The sequence below is a fragment of the Pelobates fuscus genome, chromosome 1 (genome assembly GCF_036172605.1).
Source record: "Pelobates fuscus isolate aPelFus1 chromosome 1, aPelFus1.pri, whole genome shotgun sequence".
Lineage (NCBI taxonomy): Eukaryota > Metazoa > Chordata > Amphibia > Anura > Pelobatidae > Pelobates > Pelobates fuscus.
The window spans coordinates 121,007,089-121,030,479 of record NC_086317.1 but is presented as its reverse complement, the minus strand read 5'-3'; the positions used below and the strand labels follow the sequence as shown (position 1 = coordinate 121,030,479).

The 23,391-nt window shown below is 44.1% G+C and overlaps 1 protein-coding gene across 4 annotated transcripts in view; it reads right to left on the bottom strand.

Moving 5' to 3' along the window:
- Nucleotides 1-6,148, bottom strand: part of PCYT1B (phosphate cytidylyltransferase 1B, choline) — a 140,095-nt gene extending 133,947 nt beyond the window's left edge. For all 4 annotated transcript variants that reach the window (XM_063444290.1, XM_063444291.1, XM_063444292.1 and 1 more), the window contains exon 1: nt 5,795-6,148. In XM_063444290.1, the coding sequence (XP_063300360.1) occupies nt 5,795-5,911 (117 nt within the window). In that variant the 5' untranslated portion in view covers nt 5,912-6,148. The remainder of the gene's footprint in view (nt 1-5,794) is intronic.
- Nucleotides 6,149-23,391: the final 17,243 nt, after the last annotated feature.

Below are 23,391 nucleotides of genomic sequence, written 5' to 3'. Positions count from 1 at the left end.
CTCGACTGGCTCATCCAGCCTGGCTTTTATTACAATAATACACATACAGGCCACACCCAGGGGGAGGCATAAAATAACCAATCACATACATGGTTCAGCCCACACATCCCCTCCCCTCAGATAACAGTAAACCCAATTATCCGGTACACTTTTCCAGCCAAGTTCTGGATGTACCCTAAAAACAGGGGGTACACCCTTATTCAGGGGGACAACATATTCAAAATTCAAGTCATTCGGATGAACGGTTCGGGAGATATGGGGTTCCAAAGATTTGACCGACCGCATGGGTAAAGTATCCGAAAACAGTTCCATGCATTTTGGCCCTGCGGTCGGTCACAAACAAGGGAATGAAAACAGACGAATTGCCTGTGTTATAGAGCCTGGAGAGGGTTTGAATGAATTCCCTTGTTTGTGGGGTTCTTTCTACCGAACGGAGGGTCATTCGGTAGTTTCTATACGAATTTCTGGAAGTATGGAGGTCTCAGCGGTGTTTGCCTAGTCGAGTGTCCGATTTTAGTTCCAGACACTCGACGGCAAAACACCGCTGTTCGGTAGTTTAAGATGGCCGCCGCCACGTGTTTGTTTCCCGAATGGTCGGCCACCCAGAGGACAAAGCATACATTACACTGATTGCCAATTACCCGTTTGCAACATTGTTGCAAACTGTAATTGGAGGCACACTTATTCCTGGGTGGTCTGGATGTTCGGCAGTTTCACTCAATATAATGAATGGAGTGATTCTACCGAACAATCAGATGAATGCTGCATACATATCCCAGGTTAAACTCAACACATAAATACACATGTAATATTACAGACAGTACACTAGACTATGTATCACAGTCTTAAAGGGACAGTAGTCCCAAAAGTCCCAATGTGTCCATAGATGCTGTTAAAAGGGCCAGTAGCAGCAATATAAAGTACAATATGCCCCAAATAACCCAGGGGCCATAGTCAGCAGGTAGGAGGCTAGCAAACAGGCTTCTCCAGGGCCCAGTGGCGAGGTTGGTTTCGCCACAATAGCCTTAGGGCATTTAGAGGTAGATTGCCTCCACTGTAGGGCAGCACATCATGTCTTGAACTGCAGCCTGTAGACCGAAGTCCCAGACTGGCGAGTCCGGGGCTGTGAAGTTCCCTCCACAGGGTTGTGGTTGTCTCTCCTCTGCCCGAAGCATGGTCTTCGCCTGTGAATGTAGGTCTAGTTTGTATAGTAAAGTCTCTGGATCATCAGCAGAGGTCAGGGTAAGTATGTCATCCCCTCCTGTAACTTTGAGCGAGCCCTCCATTCCCATCGATACTTGATGGCGTGATTCCTCAGTCTTCTGGCAATCAGGGCTTTTGCGGCCTCTTCTCCAGAAATAGCACAAATGGGAGGTCACCATATGGGGCAACCATGCAGCCTTCATATTGCACAGTGCCCAAGGCTCTAGAGCAGTCTCTGGGTGCAGGACAGTAGTTCCTCACCCTCAACTCATTCAGGGATACCTGTTAGTTGTAAATTCAGCCTTCTGTGTTTGGAATCCAATATAGCAACCATCTTCTAAACTTGGTGGCTGAGCCCTTCCATCTGACTCTTGGTCTCCTACATCTGGTTGTCTCTAGCCTTCTCTCTTGTTTCAGCTGCCTTTAGTTTTTTATGTACAACCACCAGTTTGGCCTGTGTTTCTTGCAAATCTGCCTTCCACACCTGCCTCAGCTGTAGCAGCAGCCTCTTAATGTGCCCTTTTGTAGAGGGTGATGAGTTATCAACTGACTCAGACTCCTTGTATACTCCTCCTGAGCCAACCAAGGCTGTGGAATCTGCATCTTCATGAGACTCTTCTGAGGTCTCTGCCTTTAGCGCCATCTTGGATGACGGCCACTCCACATGTCTCTCAAAGGAGAGTCTGATACCCATCTGGGTGGAAGGATATTTTGTGCCATGTCTTGTCTCTGGGGCATGGTGGGTAAAAGTAGGTGGAATACTGCCGGCAATCTTGATAAAATTAGATTAATCGTGGGGCCGTGTAAAAGCACTGCTAAAGCACGTGTGGTTTGTCTTGTCGTCGGCCACCCCCAGTAAATTTCCAATTTAAAATCACAGTAGCCAAACTGGAAAAAATTCCCTAAGTTAACTATACCTTCCATTCTGCTACACTGGTCTTAAAGTGTTATACCAACCACCATGACAACGTCAGTGATTTGAAGTGGTCATGGTGGAAGAAGTCAGTATGTGCAAAACTCAAGGCAGTGTTTCTGCTTTACACACAGCACATCCAGAGATATTGCTAATTGTGTGCTTGGGTAATTTGCATATGTAAATTCTGTGCATACATTACGCCTGTTGTCAACACGCACTGCATGGTGACCAGAGACGTGAAAGAATACCTGCAAGGGGAAGCTAGTTCTATTGCTCTCCCTGTAGCCTGCCTCGGAGTGCATAGTTTTTTTGTTTTTTTTTAAAAACTCCCTACATTACTGTGGCGAAACCAAACTCGCCACTGGGCATTGGAGAAGCCTGTTTGCCCGCCTCCTGCCTGCTGACTATGGCCCCTGTGAGATTTGGCCCTTTAAATACAGTATTTGGGCATATAGTATTTTATTATGCTGCTGCTGGCCCTTTAATAACCATCTGGGGACATACTGTGGAGTTACTGGGTGGCCACCATTTCATGTATCAGAGGCACATGGTGAGAACAATGGATGAAGCACATGGTGAGAACAATGGAAGGCGGCCATTTTAACTCACAGACACTGTTTGGACTTTTCTACACGGTGCCATCTCGCCGGTATTTGGTGCACAAAGACATCGTGCAGTAGTTTTAAACTATACAACAGGGGACACATTATACAGTAATTATTTTTCATTTAGCCTGTATATGTTCTGCGGAATCTGCATTAAACTGTATCTTCCAAACTACTGAACGGATCTGGGTGAATACTTTATGGGGTTATTGCATGTTTTAGGGTCCCTGTTATAATGTTTTATAAAACTGTAGTTCTCTGCCTGTGATAATTATATTACCAATTGTTTTCAGTAATCATATCACAGGCAGAGGGGAGGATTTTGTGTGGGAGTGTCTGTGTGTATTGTACGGATTGATTGGTTGTATTTCAAAAGCCTGTGGGCAGTACTATGTTTGTGGAGTGTGAATAAAAGAGGCTGTATGTGCCAGTACAGTCAGTTCTGCTTGACCCTCAAACAAAGTGTTGTCTCGTCATTGGGGGAATTGGATTGTATGCTGATTGCCAGGAGTGTAAGCTGATTGTATGCTTTTCCTGTTCAGCGGTTTACAGCATTCATATGCTTGAGAGCATTCGTATGCTACTCCGATTCGGTGGTTGTGGTGTCTGCTGCAGTGCTTGGAGTCCTCAGGAAGCGCTAGGAGCATCCTTCAACGGAGGTACCCAGTCGGGGTGCCCGTCAATCTGTTACAATTTCCTTCCCTTGCCTGCTCAGAGAGCGTGCATGCACTCTGATCTGGTGAAATGTTCCAATCACAGGCTTCTCTGTGTGAAGTCTGTGATTGGACTGCGCACAGCTCCAATGATGTTGGACGGGGGTGCCGAAGAGCAGTGCCGGTAGCTTTACCTTTGGCACTGGATTTAAGGTAAGTAAAACATTTTATTTTCAGGTTTTACTGCAAATTGAGAGGCAGGACCTTCCCTTAGTTTCCAGAAGGTCATATTAAGCCAGAAAGGTCACCCCTGTCATAAGGGTTATAGTAACCCATTAAAGAACCACTATAGTGCCAGGAAAACATACTCGTTTTTCTGGCTCTATAGGTTCCTTGGGTCCCCCTCACCCTCAGGGCCCCCCTCCCGCCGGGCTCTAGGGTGAGGAAGGGGTTAATCCTTTAACTTTTTTCGGCGCTGGGGACTCTCCTCCTCCTTTCCCGTCATCGGCTGAATGTGCATGCGCGGCATGAGCCGCGCGCGCATTCAGCCAGTCCACAGGAAAGCATTCTCACTGCTTTCATATGGACGCTGGCGTCTTGTCACTGTGAAAATCACAGTGAGAAGCGCCTCTAGCGGCTGTCAATGAGACAGCCACTAGAGGCTGGATTAACCCTAATGTAAACATAGCAGTTTCTCTGAAACTGCTATGTTTACAGCAGAAAGAGTTAATCCTAGATGGACCTGGCACCCAGACCACTTCATTAAGCTTAAGTAGTCTGGGTGCCTATAGCGGTCCTTTAACCCCTTAAGGACCAAACTTCTGGAATAAAAGGGAATCATGACATGTCACACATGTCATGTGTCCTTAAGGGGTTAAATTTGAAATTCACTTTGAATACAGCTTAAATTCTCACCCTGTATATTTGTCAATGCTTTTTCCTCGTATATTCTGTTTAATTTTCAAACCTGGAATTTGTTGTGATTTATTCACAAAAAAGGAAATGTGGAACTGGATGTTATGCCAAAATAGTTAAGCTAAAAAAAAAAAAAGGTGAAATGTAGATTTTTTTTTTTCCCTAAGAAGTACAATTCTTACGCCGGTTCCACACACTTCCCTGTTTAGCTAGCTATCCCAAATATGTCTAGAAAATAGAATGCAGACGACTTATAACAGTACCCCAATTAAAAATGATTTGATACATAGTAATCGTGGTAGATTTCTTATAGCTAATAGTTGATTATCATAATTAAAGCTGTGTACAATAAGCATTGCATTAATAAAATAAAAATTATAGATTAGTTTACTAATATGGGTATATGCTTCTGATAATTAAAAACAGAGCAATTTACTAAACTGAATTTAAAATCGAAAACAAAACTAACTTAGAGAATATTTCCAGTTGGCTATTTTGACCTTGCATTTAACCCCTTAAGGACACATGACATGTGTGACATGTCATGATTCCCTTTTTTCCAGAAGTTTGGTCCTTAAGGGGTTAAAATGCACTTTCAAGTCACCTTGAATTCTCAATTTAGTGAATACCCCTGAAAGTGTTTAACCTTTTGTTTACAAGCCCTGAGCACTTAGTTGGTTTTTACTGTCTATATTATTTTCTGCAATCAAAAAAGGCAAAAAGCTAATCTAATATTCAACGTAACATGCAAGACATCCTGCCTCAGTACATATCTTAATTAACAGTATTTTTTATTTTTTTATTTTTTTTAAAGAATGGGCCTGTTACAAGAATACCATGCCTCATCACTTGCAGGGCAATACAACGTCTATAACGCATTTGGTTACATTAATATTATGGCCATAGTATATAAATCACAGGTTATCTCAAGTCAGTTTGCCATGTGGTTTATTTGGGAGAATCATGGTTCTAGTACTATACAAGGGAACGAAGGGTTCTGATACTTCTCTTTAATGCCTACTGGGATTTGAATCCCTAAAGGGCCAATAACAGAATAAGTATGCCTTTAAAGATATTCTTTCAGAATGGAGCATTTAGCAATATTCAGAATGTATAGATATGCAAATGCGAAATTAAAAGGACATTGAATACTGGCATAGGGTCTTTAGGGACCAAAGTAATGACATGAAAATGTCAGCTCCAATGAGTAACCCAAGAAAAAGAAGAATTAAGTTCCTATAAATCCTAAAGGGTGACTGACTCGTTACATTGTAACACACACATACACACTGTGGGCAATTACAGGAAAGCTGTCTTAGCCCTCCCTGTTCACTGCTCCCTTGTAATCAAAGTTCCCTGCATGCAGCAGATACTGTATGGAGCACACAGCAGATGGATTAATCTGCAGCTTACTTGTTTACACAATGCATCTGCAAGCACGGCTTTCTTTAAATCCTTTGTGTTTCACTCACAGGCGGATGCAACATTTTCTGTCTACTTACCAAGCGAGGCTGAGGGCAAGTGTGCTCTAATTCCTCCATGGCTTTTAAGGGAAGTTCATCACAAAGGGATTTTGGGATACCTATTTCTGACTCAGCATCAATGCTGAGAACTGGCATGGCCAGAACAGGCTTCGCTCAGTGCTCTCCAATCTAAAGATATCCTCTCGGGTATTCTTCGTGATGCAATTTTTTTTTTCTTCCTTCCTCTAATTATCCCTGGAGAAAAAAAAGAAGGTTGCTGTGAAATCTTAAAAGTAGGATCGGAGAGGCTCAGGGCCTCGGCTTATCACTATAACAACCAGGCAGACAGCAGTAAAGCACACTGAACAGAGCTCGCTGGCCTCATTTGCATGATGCCTTGTGGTTGGCCTGTGTCATGCCAGCACAATTTGAACTGAGTGATGTTTCCTTTAAACAGCATCCTTTGAAAAGAACCCTGCGAAAACGAGGATAAGGCATCTGCAATTAATGTTAATTTCTGGATACAAATGACAGATTTTTAATTTTTTAGGGGTTACTTGAGGAAGATAACATTAGATAAGCAGAACTGATTAAATGTCATGTATATATATTTATATATATATATATATTTGTGTACGGGATTATGGAAGGGGCGCACATTAAACTGTGTGTAATTTAATATATGGAAGTCGGTTGAGGTGTGCCGAAACCGACGTGAGGTTAGGCCTGCAAAAGAGGGCCCACCCAGGTATAATGATATATGAAGAGGGTGTGGTGGGAGGGAATTTCCGAAATCGTCGCAGACAGGTGAGTAAGGGGATTTGCTGGGTTTAAATAGCCATCAAATCCCTCCCACAATTTCAGGCATACGCCTTCTATATATATACATGCACATACATTTGGCCTCTTATCAAGATGCACATTTGTTTCAGTATAGTAAATATGATTAACATAAATAATCTGATAACTTTTGTTTCCCCGAATATAGCACCAGAGTGATGTTCTGGGCAATCACATTATTAGTTGGAAAAAAATACAATTCGGTTATTTTTTCAACGCGATTAAATCAGCATGACCTTTGTTGTTTTGTGAGTAACCTTGATCATGGTTTCAGTCATACTCCAGTTCTTGTTTTCATTTGATAATGGTTCCGCAACTTGTATTGCAGGTTTATTTTTCAGAACCATCAAAATCCAATAATATTTTCAGGCGAGGGGCAGGCTGCGCAAGACTCATGGATTCACAGTGGGTCTTTTGTCCGTTTGGTGATTCCCCAAATGGCTGGCAGGCGGTAATGTTTGCTGGCTTGAAAATTTATTCCTAAATAAAACTATGGCCACTGCCTTATCCACTAATTGTGAGTCTGACTAGTTTATTTAAGGGGCAACAGGCTGTGGAATATGGGATTAATGTGTGGGTCTGCAGTCATGCAACTGAAGTTAGAACCAACTTAAAAAACAGACTTAAAGGGACATTTTACTCATTGTAACTACTTCATCTCATTGAAATGGTTAGAGTGTCTGGAGTACCCGGTGCCTCCCTACCATTCCGCTTTAAGCCTTTTAAAAAAATGTTTCACTGCTAAACAAGAGTCCATATCCTCTGTGCTGCTTTAGCTACTGAAGAATACTGAAGAAGCATTAGCCTGAGCAGCAATTGGTGGCTGTGACTGGATGAGAGTGTCAGCTGACTGCTTTTAGACTATCACTGCTCTTACTGCTAATATGAATTGGTATGGTTAGAAGAAAATACTTCCAGAAGGTATCCAGGCGGTGATTGGCCTCATTCAGTGCTAAACACCTTGAAAATGTTTTTACACTAAATGGAGGGGCAGCACCAGAGGACTCCAAGCACTATAACCAATTCAATGAGATGAAATGGTTATGGTACCTACAGTGCTCCCAAGGGTAATTCCGGGGGGAGGGTTACCAGGACAAGTTTAACCCCTTCCCTGACCTGCCTGGTTAAACAGGTACCCTGGCCTGGATACCTGCATGTAAATTTATTTAAGTTTTGAGGCTGGTTGGTAGGGTTTCTATTACATGTGTTGCTGGAGGGTAAACTTGACAACAATAGTCAGGATCTTGGGAGTGAGCACACAGCATGCTCTACCAGGACTATTCACTTGGATGCTGATTTGCAAAGCCAGTAGAGAGCGTGGGGATATGACATTATAGTTCTGCCCGCTGCACACAACATCCACTACTTCACAGATTGCCACAAGAGAGTGCTCCCTCCTAGGACTCCAACTCCCATGTAAGTCAGCCACCAACAATAAGGTAGGAGGCAGAGGTTGGTAGTAACAGAAGAAGGGCTATGGAGTAGAGCAGAGGGCAGAATAGGAGAAATGGAGGTAGGAAAAGGGCAGAAGAGGGGAAGGTGCAGTGGGCAAGAGGACACAATTGATGAGGGAGATATGGACAGAGGCATAAAAGGGGTTAACAGCCATTTAGTAGATCTTCCCCTTCCAGAGAAACAGGCACAGCTACTGTAGACACCAATCCACCGAACCGGAGAAGCATATGAATGCTCTCAAGCATACGAATGCTGTAAACAGCCGAATAGGAAAAAACATACGAATAGATTTATACTCCTAGCAGTCAAACTGGAACAGCATACAATAAATCCCCCCAAGAATGAGACAAGGCTCCGTTTTGAGGGTCTAGCAGGAACAGACAGAGCTGTGGGTTTATTGTTCTTATATACACATTGGTACCACCCACAGGGTTTTGGAAAACAACCAATAAACACGTACAATACACTCAGACACTCCCACACAAAATCCTCCCCTCTGCCTGTGATACAATTACCTTACACAATGGGTAATGTAATTACCACAGGCAGAGAAATACAGTTTTCCAACATTATTCATAACTTTAAAAGTATGCATCACATTCACATAAAACTTACATTTTCACAATCAGCATACTCCAAATACAAACATATGTCAAAATAATACAAACTGGTCCAGTGGTTCAAAAGATAGATTGTAGTCCTTTGTGACCAAATGAAGCATGGCTTTTCTGCTCAAAACCAGTTCCACAGAGTCTTCTATCCTGGAGATAATTGGGAAGTAATCCAATTTATCTCCAAGGACAGAGGCAAAACTCCACTGAACACATGGCAGTAAAAGACAATAAAATACATAAAAATATATAACTGTGCAGCCATTGCATAAAACAGGTACATTCAACATATCCCCAGATAGCTCAGATCTGAGCGCACATTATTACTGAATGGCGCTCAGATCACACACATACAGTTCAATTGCCATGGAGCCAAAGTCTTTCCCATAGTCTTTCATTATACGAATGGGCTCCATGGCATAGCTATCTGGGGTATTCTTTCCCATAGTCTTTCATTATACGAATGGGCTCCATGATATAGCTATCTGGGGTATCACTGCTCAAACAGGGCAAGGACCGAATGACCCGGCTTTCGTGTCTTTGCAGGGGAAAATCAAGCGTTATAACATGGGGTCATAGTCTAAATGCAGCAGGCGGGCAACCAGGCTCCTCCAATGCACAGTGGCGAGATTGGTCTCGTCACAGAGGGTATGGACAGAGATGCATAATTAGGGGAAGATCTTCATTGCTTTAACTTTTAACCCCTTAAAAACTATTTGGTACCCAGAGTGTTCCTTTAAGTTATTTTGGCTGTTAAATTTAATAAGAGAAATATAGCTCAATTGATTGATTTTGAAACCGTGAATTTTCAAGTGAACTGGCTCTGAACTCTTTCAAAATATTAATACTAGGCCTTAGTACTCAAATCAAATTGGCCCTGCTCTGGGCTCACCCTCCACGACTCCAACAAGTTTCTCACCGACTTCCTCTCACTCATAGGAGGCACCGATGGTGCTCAATGGGGAGCTGCGGGCCATACTCCCGAATCTACTCACAAAAGCCAAATTTGAGGCCATCTTCGACCGGCTGGGCCGGATAGTACGAGAGGAGATTGCCCAGATGTGCGCAGACCTAGTGAATATAGACGCCAGGTGGCCGAGACTGAGACCCGGTCACTTCGCACAGACCTCGACCTGACCACCAGAGAGGTGACCCGCCCATTCTTTTTCTCAACCTTCCCCCTCTTTTCTTGCTCTGCCCTTGCTTGCCGCCCTGGGGATACTGGATTACCCGATATGCCGAGAGGACCTGGTCATCCTTTCCTATAATGTCCACGGCCTCAACGTCCTCAAGAAACGTTCTAGTCTCCTCCGGGAATCTCCAAGAGACACACTTCCAAGAAGGCCGGACACCTGAGAGACCGCAACTTTCCAATGGGTTTCTTAAGCAACAACCCCTTGCGCCGCACCCTGGGTGTGGGGATTCTGTTCCCACGACGAGTTCCCTACACTGACACCCTTCGATGCAAACATGGTAGATATATCTTCACAAAGGGCACCCTCCATGATCCGAAATACACATTTTGAAATATCTACGCCCGAAACTTACATAGTTACATAGTTACATAGCTGAAAAGAGACTTGCGTCCATCAAGTTCAGCCTTCCTCACATTTGTTTTTTTGCTGTTGATCCAAAAGAAGGCAAAAAAAAAAACAGTTTGAAGCACAATTTTGCAACAAACTAGGAAGAAAATTCCTTCTTGACCCCAGAATGGCAGTCAGATTTATCCATGGATCAAGCAGTTATTACCCTACATTGAAAGATTATATCCTTTAATATTCTGTTTTTGCAAGTATGCATCTAGTAGCTGTTTGAACATCTGTATGGACTCTGATAAAACCACTTCTTCAGGCAGAGAATTCCACATCCTGATTGTTCTTACAGTAAAAAAACCTTTAAAAAAATACAAGGGGGGCGGAGCCAGGCAGCCAGGCTGAGCAGACGTGCCGAGTCCCAGCTCCTGACCCAAATCGACTTTTTTTTGGGAAAAACCCAAGAAACTCGGCACAACCCTCTCCAGGTTAGCTTTAAACAAGCAGGGGACACCCGGGCGAACAACCCAATACCACATGTTAACAGATCGACAGCCGGGGGACCCGATCCAGCCACTGAGGCCTGCTGAGGCTTGAGGCGGGAGGAGACGGCCGCTCTTCCCGCTCGCGGCCCCCAAAACAGACTCTCAAGCACTACTACCTCCTACCCCCCCCCCCGGACCGGTGGGGGTTATCCCGGTCCACGCTAGACGTCCGGAGCTATCTGCCTAGCCCCAGTCCTATACGCTGAGAAACAAACCTGAAACGCCTCTCCCTCGTGGCGCTCTCAAGATGGCGGCCGCCTACATACCCGACAAACCGAGCCTGCCTCCAAGCCAAGGGCCCCATCTTGGAACCTCCACTGATTCCCTGCACCGCCTGGAACAAATATTTATGTGTTTCTGGGAAAAACTACGAAAGCGGGCTCAGGCGGAGCAAACGGGACACCAGGCTCTCCCGGCAAAGAGTGTGCTGGACCGCCAACAATGTGGAGCGAAGGAGCTACCCTCGGGCACAACGCCAAATCACACTCCTACTCCTCACTACCAGGGCCCTCCCGGGCTGAAGGCCATGAGGGTTCAGACCCAGAGGCATTACCCACACAAACGGAGGCGCACGCACAGCAAGCGGATGCAGACCATCAGACCCGCCGGCACCTCCACACGAGGAAGACACCCGGTTTCCCGCAATCACCGGGTTAGTGGCACAGAAATGCCGGCCTACGCAACAGCCTGGGGCTGGAGGGACAACCTCACTCACACCAGTACCATGGCGGCACTGAGAGGCACACAGGAGGGCTCCAGCTGCTTACAACCAAAGGGAATCGGATGACCGGGACAGTCAAGAGTTTGCAATCCCGTGTCCCTGGAACCATAGACGAGGATCCCACGTGTTTTTCACACGGACACGCAGAGTCCCCCCTCCAGGACTGACACACAAGGGACCAAAGCTCTGTGCTCTGGACGACCACACAGACACACTCAACATAGTCATATAAAATGTTATCCCCTGCTTGAAACTCATAAGGTAGACATGTTGCAATACACTCACACTCATACGTCTCTATGCCTAACATAGCTTCAAACTACACACGCTGCTTGAGCTAGGCGTCTCGCTTTTCATATTTTATTATTTGTATTATTTGCATTTTTCATATTTTCTCCTACGTATAATCTCCACCGGAGAATGGATAGCGCCTATCTGCCAGAAAAAGTTGATTCTCTAGGCAATGAGTAATGTGCTTTACAGGGTTTCTTGTATGTCCCTTATAGCGCAGCACTACTGTCATGCCCATGTTACTATTTAGGAGCAACTTGAAATGTCATCTTCCCACATACCTTACCTGTGATATAGGGATGCTAACTTAAACTGCTAAAATCAAGCTGTATTTTCCTTATGCCAATCTGAGTTTTACTAAGTATTACTATGTCTTCTTGTTTCTTCTCTACATTAACAAAAATGTGCAATGTTCTTCTTAAATGCCAAACTGCTGTTACACTATGTCTAAAGATCAGTTTACACCAGTTGTTGTGGCAGTGTAAACCTGTTTGTTTAATCTATGCACGAATAAAATAAAGAATTTAAAAAAAAAAAAAAAAAAAAAAATACAAAATGTGCTGGAACTCAATAATGTGGGGTGCAGGTATTCGAGGTTAACCCAAAAAAACGACCTCCTAATTACAATCAAAAATAAATATGAATACCGCACTCAATAATCATGCAATTAATTAGTGGTTTTAATAATTGATATAATTTTAGATATGCTTATAAAGATATGTAAAGTATTTCATTGTGGTAACAAACATTTCATATATACACATTCTATTTACAACTACATACTACTATATACACAGAATCCTCCTTTGTGTAGGGTAAAGTTCAAAATATATGCATATACACTGGTGATGATCCACAGAATCTCAGAAAGGGAAAAAATAGAAAAAATAGAAAAAAATAAGAAAAATTGAATAAGTGAAACAATGGAAAAAGAAAAAAACAAACAAAAAAAGGGGAAAAAAGAAAAATGAAAAATAATAATCAAAAATGATAGTATAGTCCTGATATATTGCAGTCCAAGGTATAGTGCACTATATAAATAACTGTCTCTGGGTGGATCTCACCAAATGTAGTAGTTTCTCCTGGTCTGTACAGAAGGAAGATGCTGTAGTTTGTAGTGGGTATCTGGTGGGTAATGCAGAAAGGGATGAGAAGGTTCCTGTAGTGATGTAAGGATAATCACCTCTCCAGCTCTCAGTTTGTGCGGTCAGTAAAGCAGGTCGTGCTTGGCAATCTTTAAATGTGTGGGCTGCGTGCTCGGGACGTCCATGTCCCTTCGATGGCCCCTGTTTGTTGCGTTGTTGCTACATCTGCCCGCACGAAGCCACTGTGCCTATGGGTTACGTAGCTGGTAGACCAGGTATGTCTCCGCCCTTGTCGCTTCGGCGATGCAGGTGCGACCCCTAGAAGGCCGGCCCTCTCAGTCAGTCAGAGCCTGCGTGGTCGAACCAAATATTTTGCCCATGCACATCCCTAGTTCGTATGTGTGTGTGTTTGTATGTGTATGTGTGTGTGTGTATATATTCCAGCCAATCAGCAGCAGGCCCTCCCACCTCCATGACGAATAGGGGGCAGACCGAACATCGCGCGTGTTCGCCGGCAAACGGTTCCCGGTGAACTGTTCGGGACATCACTACAGCTGAGACCAAAATCGAACTCTTTGGCATCAACTCAACTCGCCGTGCTTGGAGGAGGAGGAATGCTGCCTATGACCCCAAGAACACTATCCTCTCCGTCAAACATGGAGGTGGAAACATTATGCTTTGGGGTATTTTTCTGCTAATGGGACAGGACAACGGCACCGCATCAAAGGGGAGATGGACGGGGCCAGGTACCGTCAAATCTTGGGTGAGAACCTCCTTTCCTCAACCAGTGCATTGAAAATTGGTTGTGGATGCGTATTCCAGCATGACAATGACCCAAAACACACAGCCAAGGCAACAAAGGAGTGGCTCAAGAAGAAGCACATGAAGGTCCTGGAGTGGCCTAGCTAGACCTTAATCCCATAGAAAATCTGTGGAGGAAGCTGAAGGTTCGAGTTGCCAAACATCAGTCTCAAAACCATAATCACTTGAAGAGGATCTGCAAAGAGGAGTGGGACAAAATCCCTCCTAAGATGTGTGCAAATCCAGTGGCCAACTACAAGTAACGTCTGACCTCTGTTAATGCTGGCAAGGGTTTTGCCACCAAGTAATAAGTCGAAGGGGTCAAATACTTATTACACTAACTGACATGCAAATCAATTCAGAACTTTTTTACAATGCGTTTTTTTCTACATAATTTTTTTTTGTTATTCAGTCTCTCATTGTTAAACTACACCTACCCTTAAAATTATAGACTGATCAGGGGGTGTGTCCTGGACGCAGCTCGAAGCAGCTCTAGCTGCTTTGTCCTGACAACACTGAAAACCTGATAAATTAGCCACAAAACAGAGCTCAATCAGACCATGTACCAGACCAAAAACAAGAGGAACACGGAGAGGCAGGAGAAGACAAACTTTTTTGCCTCCATGGTGGCTTCGGGGAAAAACCTGGCGCACACCAATATGAGCCAAGATAGCGGCAACACAGACACAGACAGGGCCCCAACCCCTATGGAGACAGATCCTGCAATTACCAAACGGCTACTCCAGGAAATATTGGATGACATGTCCGCCAAACTACTTACCAACTTCCACGCTGTGCTGTCTGACCTCCAAAAAGACCTTCAAGATCTGGGCACGAGAATCTCCACTACAGAAGACAAAATGGCGGAACTCGAGGAGGCCCTCAATGTCCTATTGGGAAGAATGGATGGTCTCACATCTAAAATAGACCAATACGAAATGAAACTGGTGGATAGTGAGGACCGTGCTCGACGAAACAATGTCCGCATCCCTGAAAAAGTGGGGTAAGGGGACCTGATGGAGTATGTTACTGGGCTATTGCGGGCCTTGGCCCCAGACCTCCCCCTGTCATGTTCCTGATTGACTGCCTTCATCAAATAGCAAAACCAGCGTTCCTAGCCCCTGAGGTACCGCAGGACGTTCTAATAAGGCTACATTACTTCCACATCAAGGAAGAGGTCCTCGGGGCAAATCGCACCAGCAACGGGTCGAGAAACGACCATAACAAGGGAAACCAAGGAGATGGCGAGCACACCCCGAGGTTCTGCTTAGGAGACCCATAGCGACAGGCCTAGATAGAACTAATAACCGAGCATGCCCTTAGGTACCAAGAGATGCAGGTGCACAATACCCCCACAGGGCCCAAGGATATCAATAACGGTACACTAAGCCCTGAAAGCCGGACAACAGAGGGGGGGGGTTGAGGCATCTTGTCTCTACTTATAACCTGTCCCGCTGGGAACACTGATACTGCCACTCCCCGGACTACCTAGATGGCAGCAGACCATACAATACTGTACTATACTTTACTAAGATGCAAAAAAGGTCACTGGACAAAAATGGGAGGGAAGGAGAAAAAATAAATAAATTATAATTAAAGTAATAAATAAGCAACAGTCAAATTTCTCCAATACAAATGGCTTATCAGAGTACTAGTAATAGAGCTCACCTGTACCACGAAAGTCATTCGGTCACGTCAGGTCACTTCTGAGGTGGGTGGCAGATGCTACTAATCATCCCCACTTACGTACGCCCTTCTGATTACCCGGGAGTACCTACCCTCCTATTCAAACAAGGGACGCATGAGAAGAAACATTCTGGGAAGGACACCCTGCTTGATACAGCTGGGAAGGGTGAGCCCCCCATCCAACACAAATTCCTTCTATACCACACTATTTACAGGGACATACATATATAAACCCGTATGAAAATTTGCACATACAACGTCCTAGGCTTGAACACACCGGTTAAGAGACACTTGCTACGCAGGGAACTTAAACAGACATGCGCTGATATAGTCTGCCTCCAAGAAACACACTATAGGACAGCTGACTTTATACCACTACTGCAAACGAACTACCCGCACCAATTCCATTCCACGACTACGTCCAAAACCAAAGGGGCATCTATCTTGATCAGCAAAAAAGTTGCATTTACCCTCCAATCACAGGAAATCGACAAGCTGGATAGATATGTCTTCATAGTTTGTCTTATCAACAATATACAATACACGCTAGCTAATGTATATACCCCCAATGTTAACCAATGGAACTTCCTACACCAAATACTCTGCAACTGACTAAAATACAGACAGGGGTGACGATAATTAGGGGGGATTTCAACCAAATGTTATACCCTCTCAGTAAAGTAATACTTCCTGATATTATTTTTAAACCTTTGCCCCTCTAATTTAAGACTATGTCCTCCTTCCTGGGGCTTCAAATCACTCAGAACCCAGATAACCTGTTCGACTTTAATTATGGAAGATTACGCACAGAACTAGAAATGACTCTGCGGTTGTGGGAAGGGAAATACTTATCATGGCTAAGTCGGCTAGCAGCAGTGAAGATGCTCCTCTTACCAAAACTCCAATATTTATTTTGCACCCTCCAAATCCCTATCCCACAATCCTACTTCAATTCTATACAGACACTCCTGGTGCACTTCATATGGGAATGCAAAAACGTTAGGGTGGCTACTAAAATACTTAAAGCCCAGTAGAGGACAGCAGCTTCAGCTTGCCAAACTTTAAACTATATTACCAGGTGGCACTGCTCTCCTCGGTAGTGGTATCTCACAAACAAACAAAACAGCCACAGTGGATAGCCATAGAGTCCTATTGGACCCAAGTGTCAACATTACACTACCTATTCTGGATCCCATGGACCCAGCACCCAGAAGTTGCCCGAACGGTTCCCACCACGAGAACCTTACTTTGCGTATATGGGACGGGGCAAGGACACGCCTAGGCATCACTTACCCTTGGTCACAGGTGGCCCCATTGAGGAGCATCCAAGTAATAAACCAAGTAATTCAACTATCATCTATGTACAGAGTATGGCTGCACACACATACATCACTTATTCCAAGACAGAAAGTTGCAAACATTCCCAGACCTGAAAAACAATTACAATTTGCCCTCTAGGGTGACCTTCTCATATCTCCAACTTAAATCCTTGCTATTTTAACCCATTGGCCTGGGAGGAGCTAAACTCTAATTTTCACACTTTGAGCGAGCCTGCATGGCCGAGAGTGCACCCCCCAAAAATCTCTCTTTAATTTACAAACTATTAAACCAAGCAGACCACAGTGACACAAAGAAATACCAAACACTATGGCAAATGGACCTCCAGACTGAAATAGCCCAAACTAGCTGGCAGGCAGCGGATAAGGCCCACAAAAGCAAAACGTCCCACCTAGAACTCATGAAATTTTTTTACTATAGGTGGTACATGGTGCAGACAAGATTGACAAAAATATACCCAGGCATGTCCGATAAAATGCCATAAAGACCCAGGCACGATGTACCACACGTGGTGGACATGTACCCTCATCCAAAACTTCTGAAAAATGGTCAAATACACTATCATAAATATTATACTCACAAGTAGAGCTCAGCCCAGCATTAGCACTACTGTTTATTGACCCTGATGACTTCCCCAAAGACAATTTACCACACACTCATCGCAGCCCTCACGTTAATTGCTAGAGCCTGGAAATCTATACATGCCTACCAAACAAGCTCTACTCCAACAGATAGCTACCGACTTAGGCTATGAAAAGATGGCTAGGAAACGATCTCGATCCTACCAATTATGCATCAGCAAACTTGAAACATATATGACCACTAACACCACAGGAGCGGAGGGATAAGGAGTGGAGCACAACTAGCATGCAGCCGCTAGAGGCGTTCCGCGATTTTCACTGTGAAAATCACAGTGAGAAGACGCTGTAATGAGTAATGCTTTCATATGGGCTGTTTAAATGCGCGTTTGGCTCTTACCGCACATGTGCATTCGGATCTGATGTCGGCAGGGGGTGGAGAGTTCCTCCTCACAGAGAGAGCCCGGCGCTGGAGAAAGGTAGGTGGCTGAAGGGGTTTCAACCCCTTCAGCCCGGCGGGAGGGGGGCCTGAGGGTGAGGGGGACCTAAATGACCCTGTAGTGCCAGGAAAATGAGTTTGTTTTCCTGGCACTATAGTGCTCCTTTAATGAAATATATAACTGTTTATAGCGAGTCACTTAGGTGTTTGAGTTTGACTCGTTTTCTGAATACCTTTTATGATGTTTTAATTTGGTGCAATTACATGAAAGTATATTTATTTGGGTATAAGGTTAACATGTGATGTTGTATCCCAGGAAGGTAGATTTTGATAGTAGTGTGTGAAAGGTGTCAAAAAGCTGTAATGGTTACCAAAGATTCCATGTAGGATAAGTTGTAGATATAATACTCCTCTGAAAATCTTTTAAAGATTTTGAAAGCTCTGTTATATCCTGATAAGTTTTTGTATGCTGAGAAGCTATTTGAAAGGAGACCAAGTTAGCCTTATGAGACACTAGCTGTGATTTGGGACGAGAGGCAAAACACCTCCCAGTATGAGTATGGGTGTTGGACTTGCGGGACTTCTAACCAAGGCATGGAAGGCTTAGCAACCTATACTATTGGGCTTCTTACATTACCTGATAGCCAGTAAATAACTTAACCTTGAATAATTATAATGTAGGAAGTCACAATGAATTGAATTAGCTGTATTTGGAACCTACCTGTTAGAGTTATTTGAACCTTCCATAAAGATGTTGATCAATGAATTTAGTCCCAGGTCTAAAATGAAATGTACACATGACCTAAGTAATAATAGAATATATCTAGACTGATGATGTACAATACTGAAAATGTACGTGTAGCTAGGAGAATTAACATGCAAATCTTCTGACATTCAAAGTAGAATATACATAGACAAGAGGGGATACGGCAAATAAGGGGATAGCTCTAAAACTGGAAACGAAAAAGGGATATACCGAAACCTTTAAAACAATGCGGAATACACTATACAATCCAGTGCAAAGAATCCAGGAGCTAATCAGTACATTGATGAGTAATATATAAATAATTGAGTCATAAATTAATGCTAAATTTCAACAACGAATGCCCCAATATCAGTGTTAAGTCCTAAACAGATGAATATGTATGGTACAGGTGCCCCTAACCCTGCTTATGGATATAATAAAGGGTGTATGGTACCAATGCCAAAGTGGTATACTTTTATACAGATAAAAGATTTAAAAAAAGTCTTCATGGATAAAATAGAATAAAATAAAGCACACCAGTATGTGGGACTAGTTGCTGAAAAGCAATATGATCAATATCGCTGAAACACAATGTCCCACCCATATGATCTGCCAAGTTAACTAATGCCAGTGCTGCAGTGCTGCCGTATTTACATTAAAAGGCCTGCAGGGACAGGCTATAGACACCAAAAACACTACATTAAGCTGCAGTGGTTCTGGGGACTATAGTGTTTCTTTAATGTGAGGTAAATTAGAGATTAGTGCCACGAATAATATACTAGATTGCCTACTTACAACCAGATGAGGATGATGATGGGCTCTAGCTGCAGCCTGGCTCCACTGGTCTGGTGTAGAACAGGATCTCTGGAGGCTGTTTGTAACTGTGGTCACAATAATCAATGTTCTGGGAGAACGGGAAGCAGCTTTTTTAGGGTGATCCAGTAGATATGATCTACTTGGATTTTGCTAAGGCATTTGGTACAGTTCCACACAAGTAAAAGTGAAATCAGTTTCACTTAGACGAAAATAGTGTTCTTGGCTAGAATAATGTGCAGAGAGCAGTGGTAAATTTTCAAATTGGACAAAAGTGGTAAGTGGAGTATCTTAGGGTTCTGTTCTGAGACCAGTGATAGAACTACCGCACGCTTGGGGGCCCAACAGGTGGCACACGTACTTAGGGACATACGATAAGTACTGCTAAACATGGGCCTGATCAGGTGCCGCGGCCCTTTAAGACCATGGTAATCTCGGCCGGCTGGGAGGAAGTGACAGCAACATGTTCAGCTAAAAAAACTCTGATATATCCTTATTATTTTAATTTATTTCCTCAAATTTTTTAGATATTTCTTCTTCTTCATTGATTTCCATGTAGATATTTGTATTATACCATAATCACATTCACAACTGTTTTAGTTTTGATTATGGAAATAGATAATAGGTGATTATTACTACAGTGAGGGGGGAAAGTATTTGATCCCCTGCTGATTCTGAATGTTTGCCGACTGACAATTAAATGATCAGTCTTTAATTTTAATGGTAGGTGTATTTTAACAGTGAGAGACAGAATAACAAAAAAAATTAAAAATATAGAAAAACGTATGTTGTGGGGATATTTATGGGATGATAATATTAAACAGTCGAGAATTGCCCACTATTTCAATTCTCTTAGATCTTAGAGATCGTTATCATGTAAGTGAAATGTATTCCATACAAATAAAAATCACAATTTGTTATAAAAATAGATATAATTTATTGTGACAAATAAAATAATAATAATGTTAGGCTGCCTGCATGATAATAATCAGTGAATATTTAGTATAACATAAGTATGCAATACAGTGGAATGGCTATACAAGTTCCAATGGCTAACAGCAACAACTGTCAAGACTTTAGATTTATGAGGGTACTTCACAGACAGAAAGTAAAACTTCCAGCAAAAAGCCATGAAACATTGGCTAACAGTTCAACTGAGTAACCCTTTCAATGCTGGCTAGATCCTCCTAGGCATAAAATATCCTATTCTCATGTAATTTTCAATTAAAATAAACCAGCTCATTAAAGGGACACTGTAGGCACCCAGACCACTTCTGCTCATTGGAGTGGTCTGGGTGCCAACTCCCACTACCCTTAACCCTGCAAGTGTAATTATTGCAGTTTTTCATAAACTGCAATATTTACATTGCAGGGTTAACTCCACCTCTAGTGGCTGTCTATTAGACAGCCACTAGAGGTCACTTCCTGGGTTCTAGCACAGGTTTCCTGTGCTAGAGCGTCGCTGGACGTCCTCACGCTGTGTGAGGACCTCCAGCGTCGCTCAAAACCCCATAGGAAAGCATTGAAATTATTTTTCAATGCTTTCCTATGGGGAGACGTAATGCGCATGCGCGGAATTTCCGCGCATGCGCATTAGGTCTCCTCGGCCGGTGAGCGAGATCAGTCTCGCCCACCGGCCGACGTAATCACTAGGAGGAGCGTCGCGGAGGCGGAGACAGCGGCGAGGGACATCGCCGCTGTCCCAGGTAAGTCACTGAAGGGGTTTTCACCCCTTCAGTAACCGGGGATTGGTGGGTGGGAGGGAGAGGGACCCTCCAGTGCCAGAAAAACGGATCGTTTTTCTGGCACTGGAGTTTCCCTTTAATCATTTCCTGGAACCATCCAATAAGAATAATCTACTAGATTCTATAAGCCGAATTTTAATTTGCCTAAAAAGATATCTTATCTTATTTAGAGCAAATCAATACACCTGGATAAAAACATCGGTATGCTAACACGTGATAATATCACATTAATATATAATTATTCTTAATTCCACCTGCAGAATGGAATGTTTATAACTATATATTCTTTAGTTAACTAAGATTTCTAAATATTGAAATCTGACCGTGATTTATCCAGTCATATATCATGCTATTAGATTTTTAATTAATTTAGATTAATTAAATAAAATCAGCATAATTACCAGTTAAGTAGATGTTCTCATCAGATGAGTAGGTAGTCCCAGGAACTTGAATGTGTGTATGATTGGTTGTATGGAGGTATGTAAGTAATAGTAAAAAGTAAGTATCAAGGAGTGTTTCTTGAGTTGGGTCCAAGAGAGTTTGAATGTTAGTCCCAGAGTGAATATCTGTCATGGATCTCTCTGCATGTCCGAATCTGAAAGTGTCAGGATCAAGACAGGGATCCAACACGCAGTGTACTAGAACTATAAAGACGTATACCGGACCTTAGAGTGGCCGGACTAACGTCAAGCAAACAAGGAATGGTCAGGGACAAGCCGAGGTCGAGGGAACGAGAAGACAGGTAAGCGTAAGCCGGGCCGAGTACAAGGATAGGAGAGGGAAGCAAAGTCAAGAAACAAGCCAAGTCTTTTTGCTTCACAGCTGCTGGCCAGAATGCTAGCCAAACAGAGACAAGGGACATATATTGAAAAATTAGAGACACACAGGGCACCCTACACCACTTACCCTCTAAGATCCTCGACATAGCGCGGGACTACTACGCGAACCTATATGCCCTCCCCCGACCCCACCCAAACAGGGCCGGAGAGAACCTGCGAGAGAAAATACAAGACTACCTATCAACCCACTCCCTCCCTTCCCTGAACCGGGAAACCGCAGACAGGTTAGACGAACCAATTTCAATAGAGGAGCTAGCTCATGCCATTGAAGTGACGAAACAGGGCAAAAGCCCCGGCCCAGATGGGCTACCACTAAAGTACTACACCACGTTCGCGGAACTCCTATACCCCCCTCTCCTGGACGCACTGAATGCACTAAGGGAGGGTAACCACCTGCCAAAACAATCACTAACAGCACATATCCCAAAGGAGGGTAAGGACAGGGAACACTGTGGGAACTATAGGCCCATCTCACTAATCAACTGTGACGTCAAACTGCTGGCAAAAATACTGGCCACAAGACTCCAAACACACATCCCCACTTTAATACATCCAGATCAGGTCGATTTTGTCATGGGCCGCGAAGCAAGAGACAACATGATCAGGGCGCTGACGCTCATGCACAGACGTAATTGCGGGGACGAGGGCGTTCTACTGCTGTCCACGGACGCAGAGAAGGCCTTCGACAGAGTCGACTGGCAATACATGTTCCACACACTAGCACACACCGGGCTGGGACCGCATTTCCGGAGGTGGGTCGAGGCGCTGTACGACGGGCCTACCGCCCACATCATAGTAAACTGAGCCCTGACGAGTGGCTTCCCCATTACCAACGGCACGCGGCAGGGATGCCCTCTATCTCCCCTGCTTTTGGTGCTGACGCTTGAACCCTTCCTGACGCACATACGACAGGACGCAGCAATCAGGGGTATCGGACCTGGAGACACACAACACAAAGTCGCGGCGTATGCCGACGACCTCCTTTTCTTCGTCACCAATTCAGAGGTCTCGCTCCCGAATATCCTGAGGGCCTTCGGGACCTTCAGGGAGATATCCAACCTCAAAATCAATTTCACCAAATCCTACATCCTGAACGTTAGCATACCAGAACACAGAGCTTCCCTATTAAGGCAGAGTCACACATTCCAATGGGCGCAACACCAAATAGGTGGCTGACGAGGAGGGAAACTGACCTATTCAGACACAACTTTATCCCCCTACTGGACAGGCTCCGGAAAGACCTGTCGGACTGGGCATACCCGCACATATCCTGGCTGGGCAGGGTTCAGGTAATAAAAATGAACCTGCTCCCACGCCTACTATACCTCATGCAAGCCCTACCCGTTAACATCCCCAGCTCATTCTTCCGGACCCTGAGACAGGAAACTGGGAAATATGTCTGGGACCGCATGAGACCGAGGGTCAAAATAGCTGTCCACCGTCCCATGGCTGGGGAGAGGGGGGAGCGGAGGGCAGGGCACACCCTACACGACCGCAACACTATGGGTGTGGGAGAGAGTAGCAAAGAGATGCAGACTAGCGCCATTCCCGTCCCCCCTACTCCCACTCACA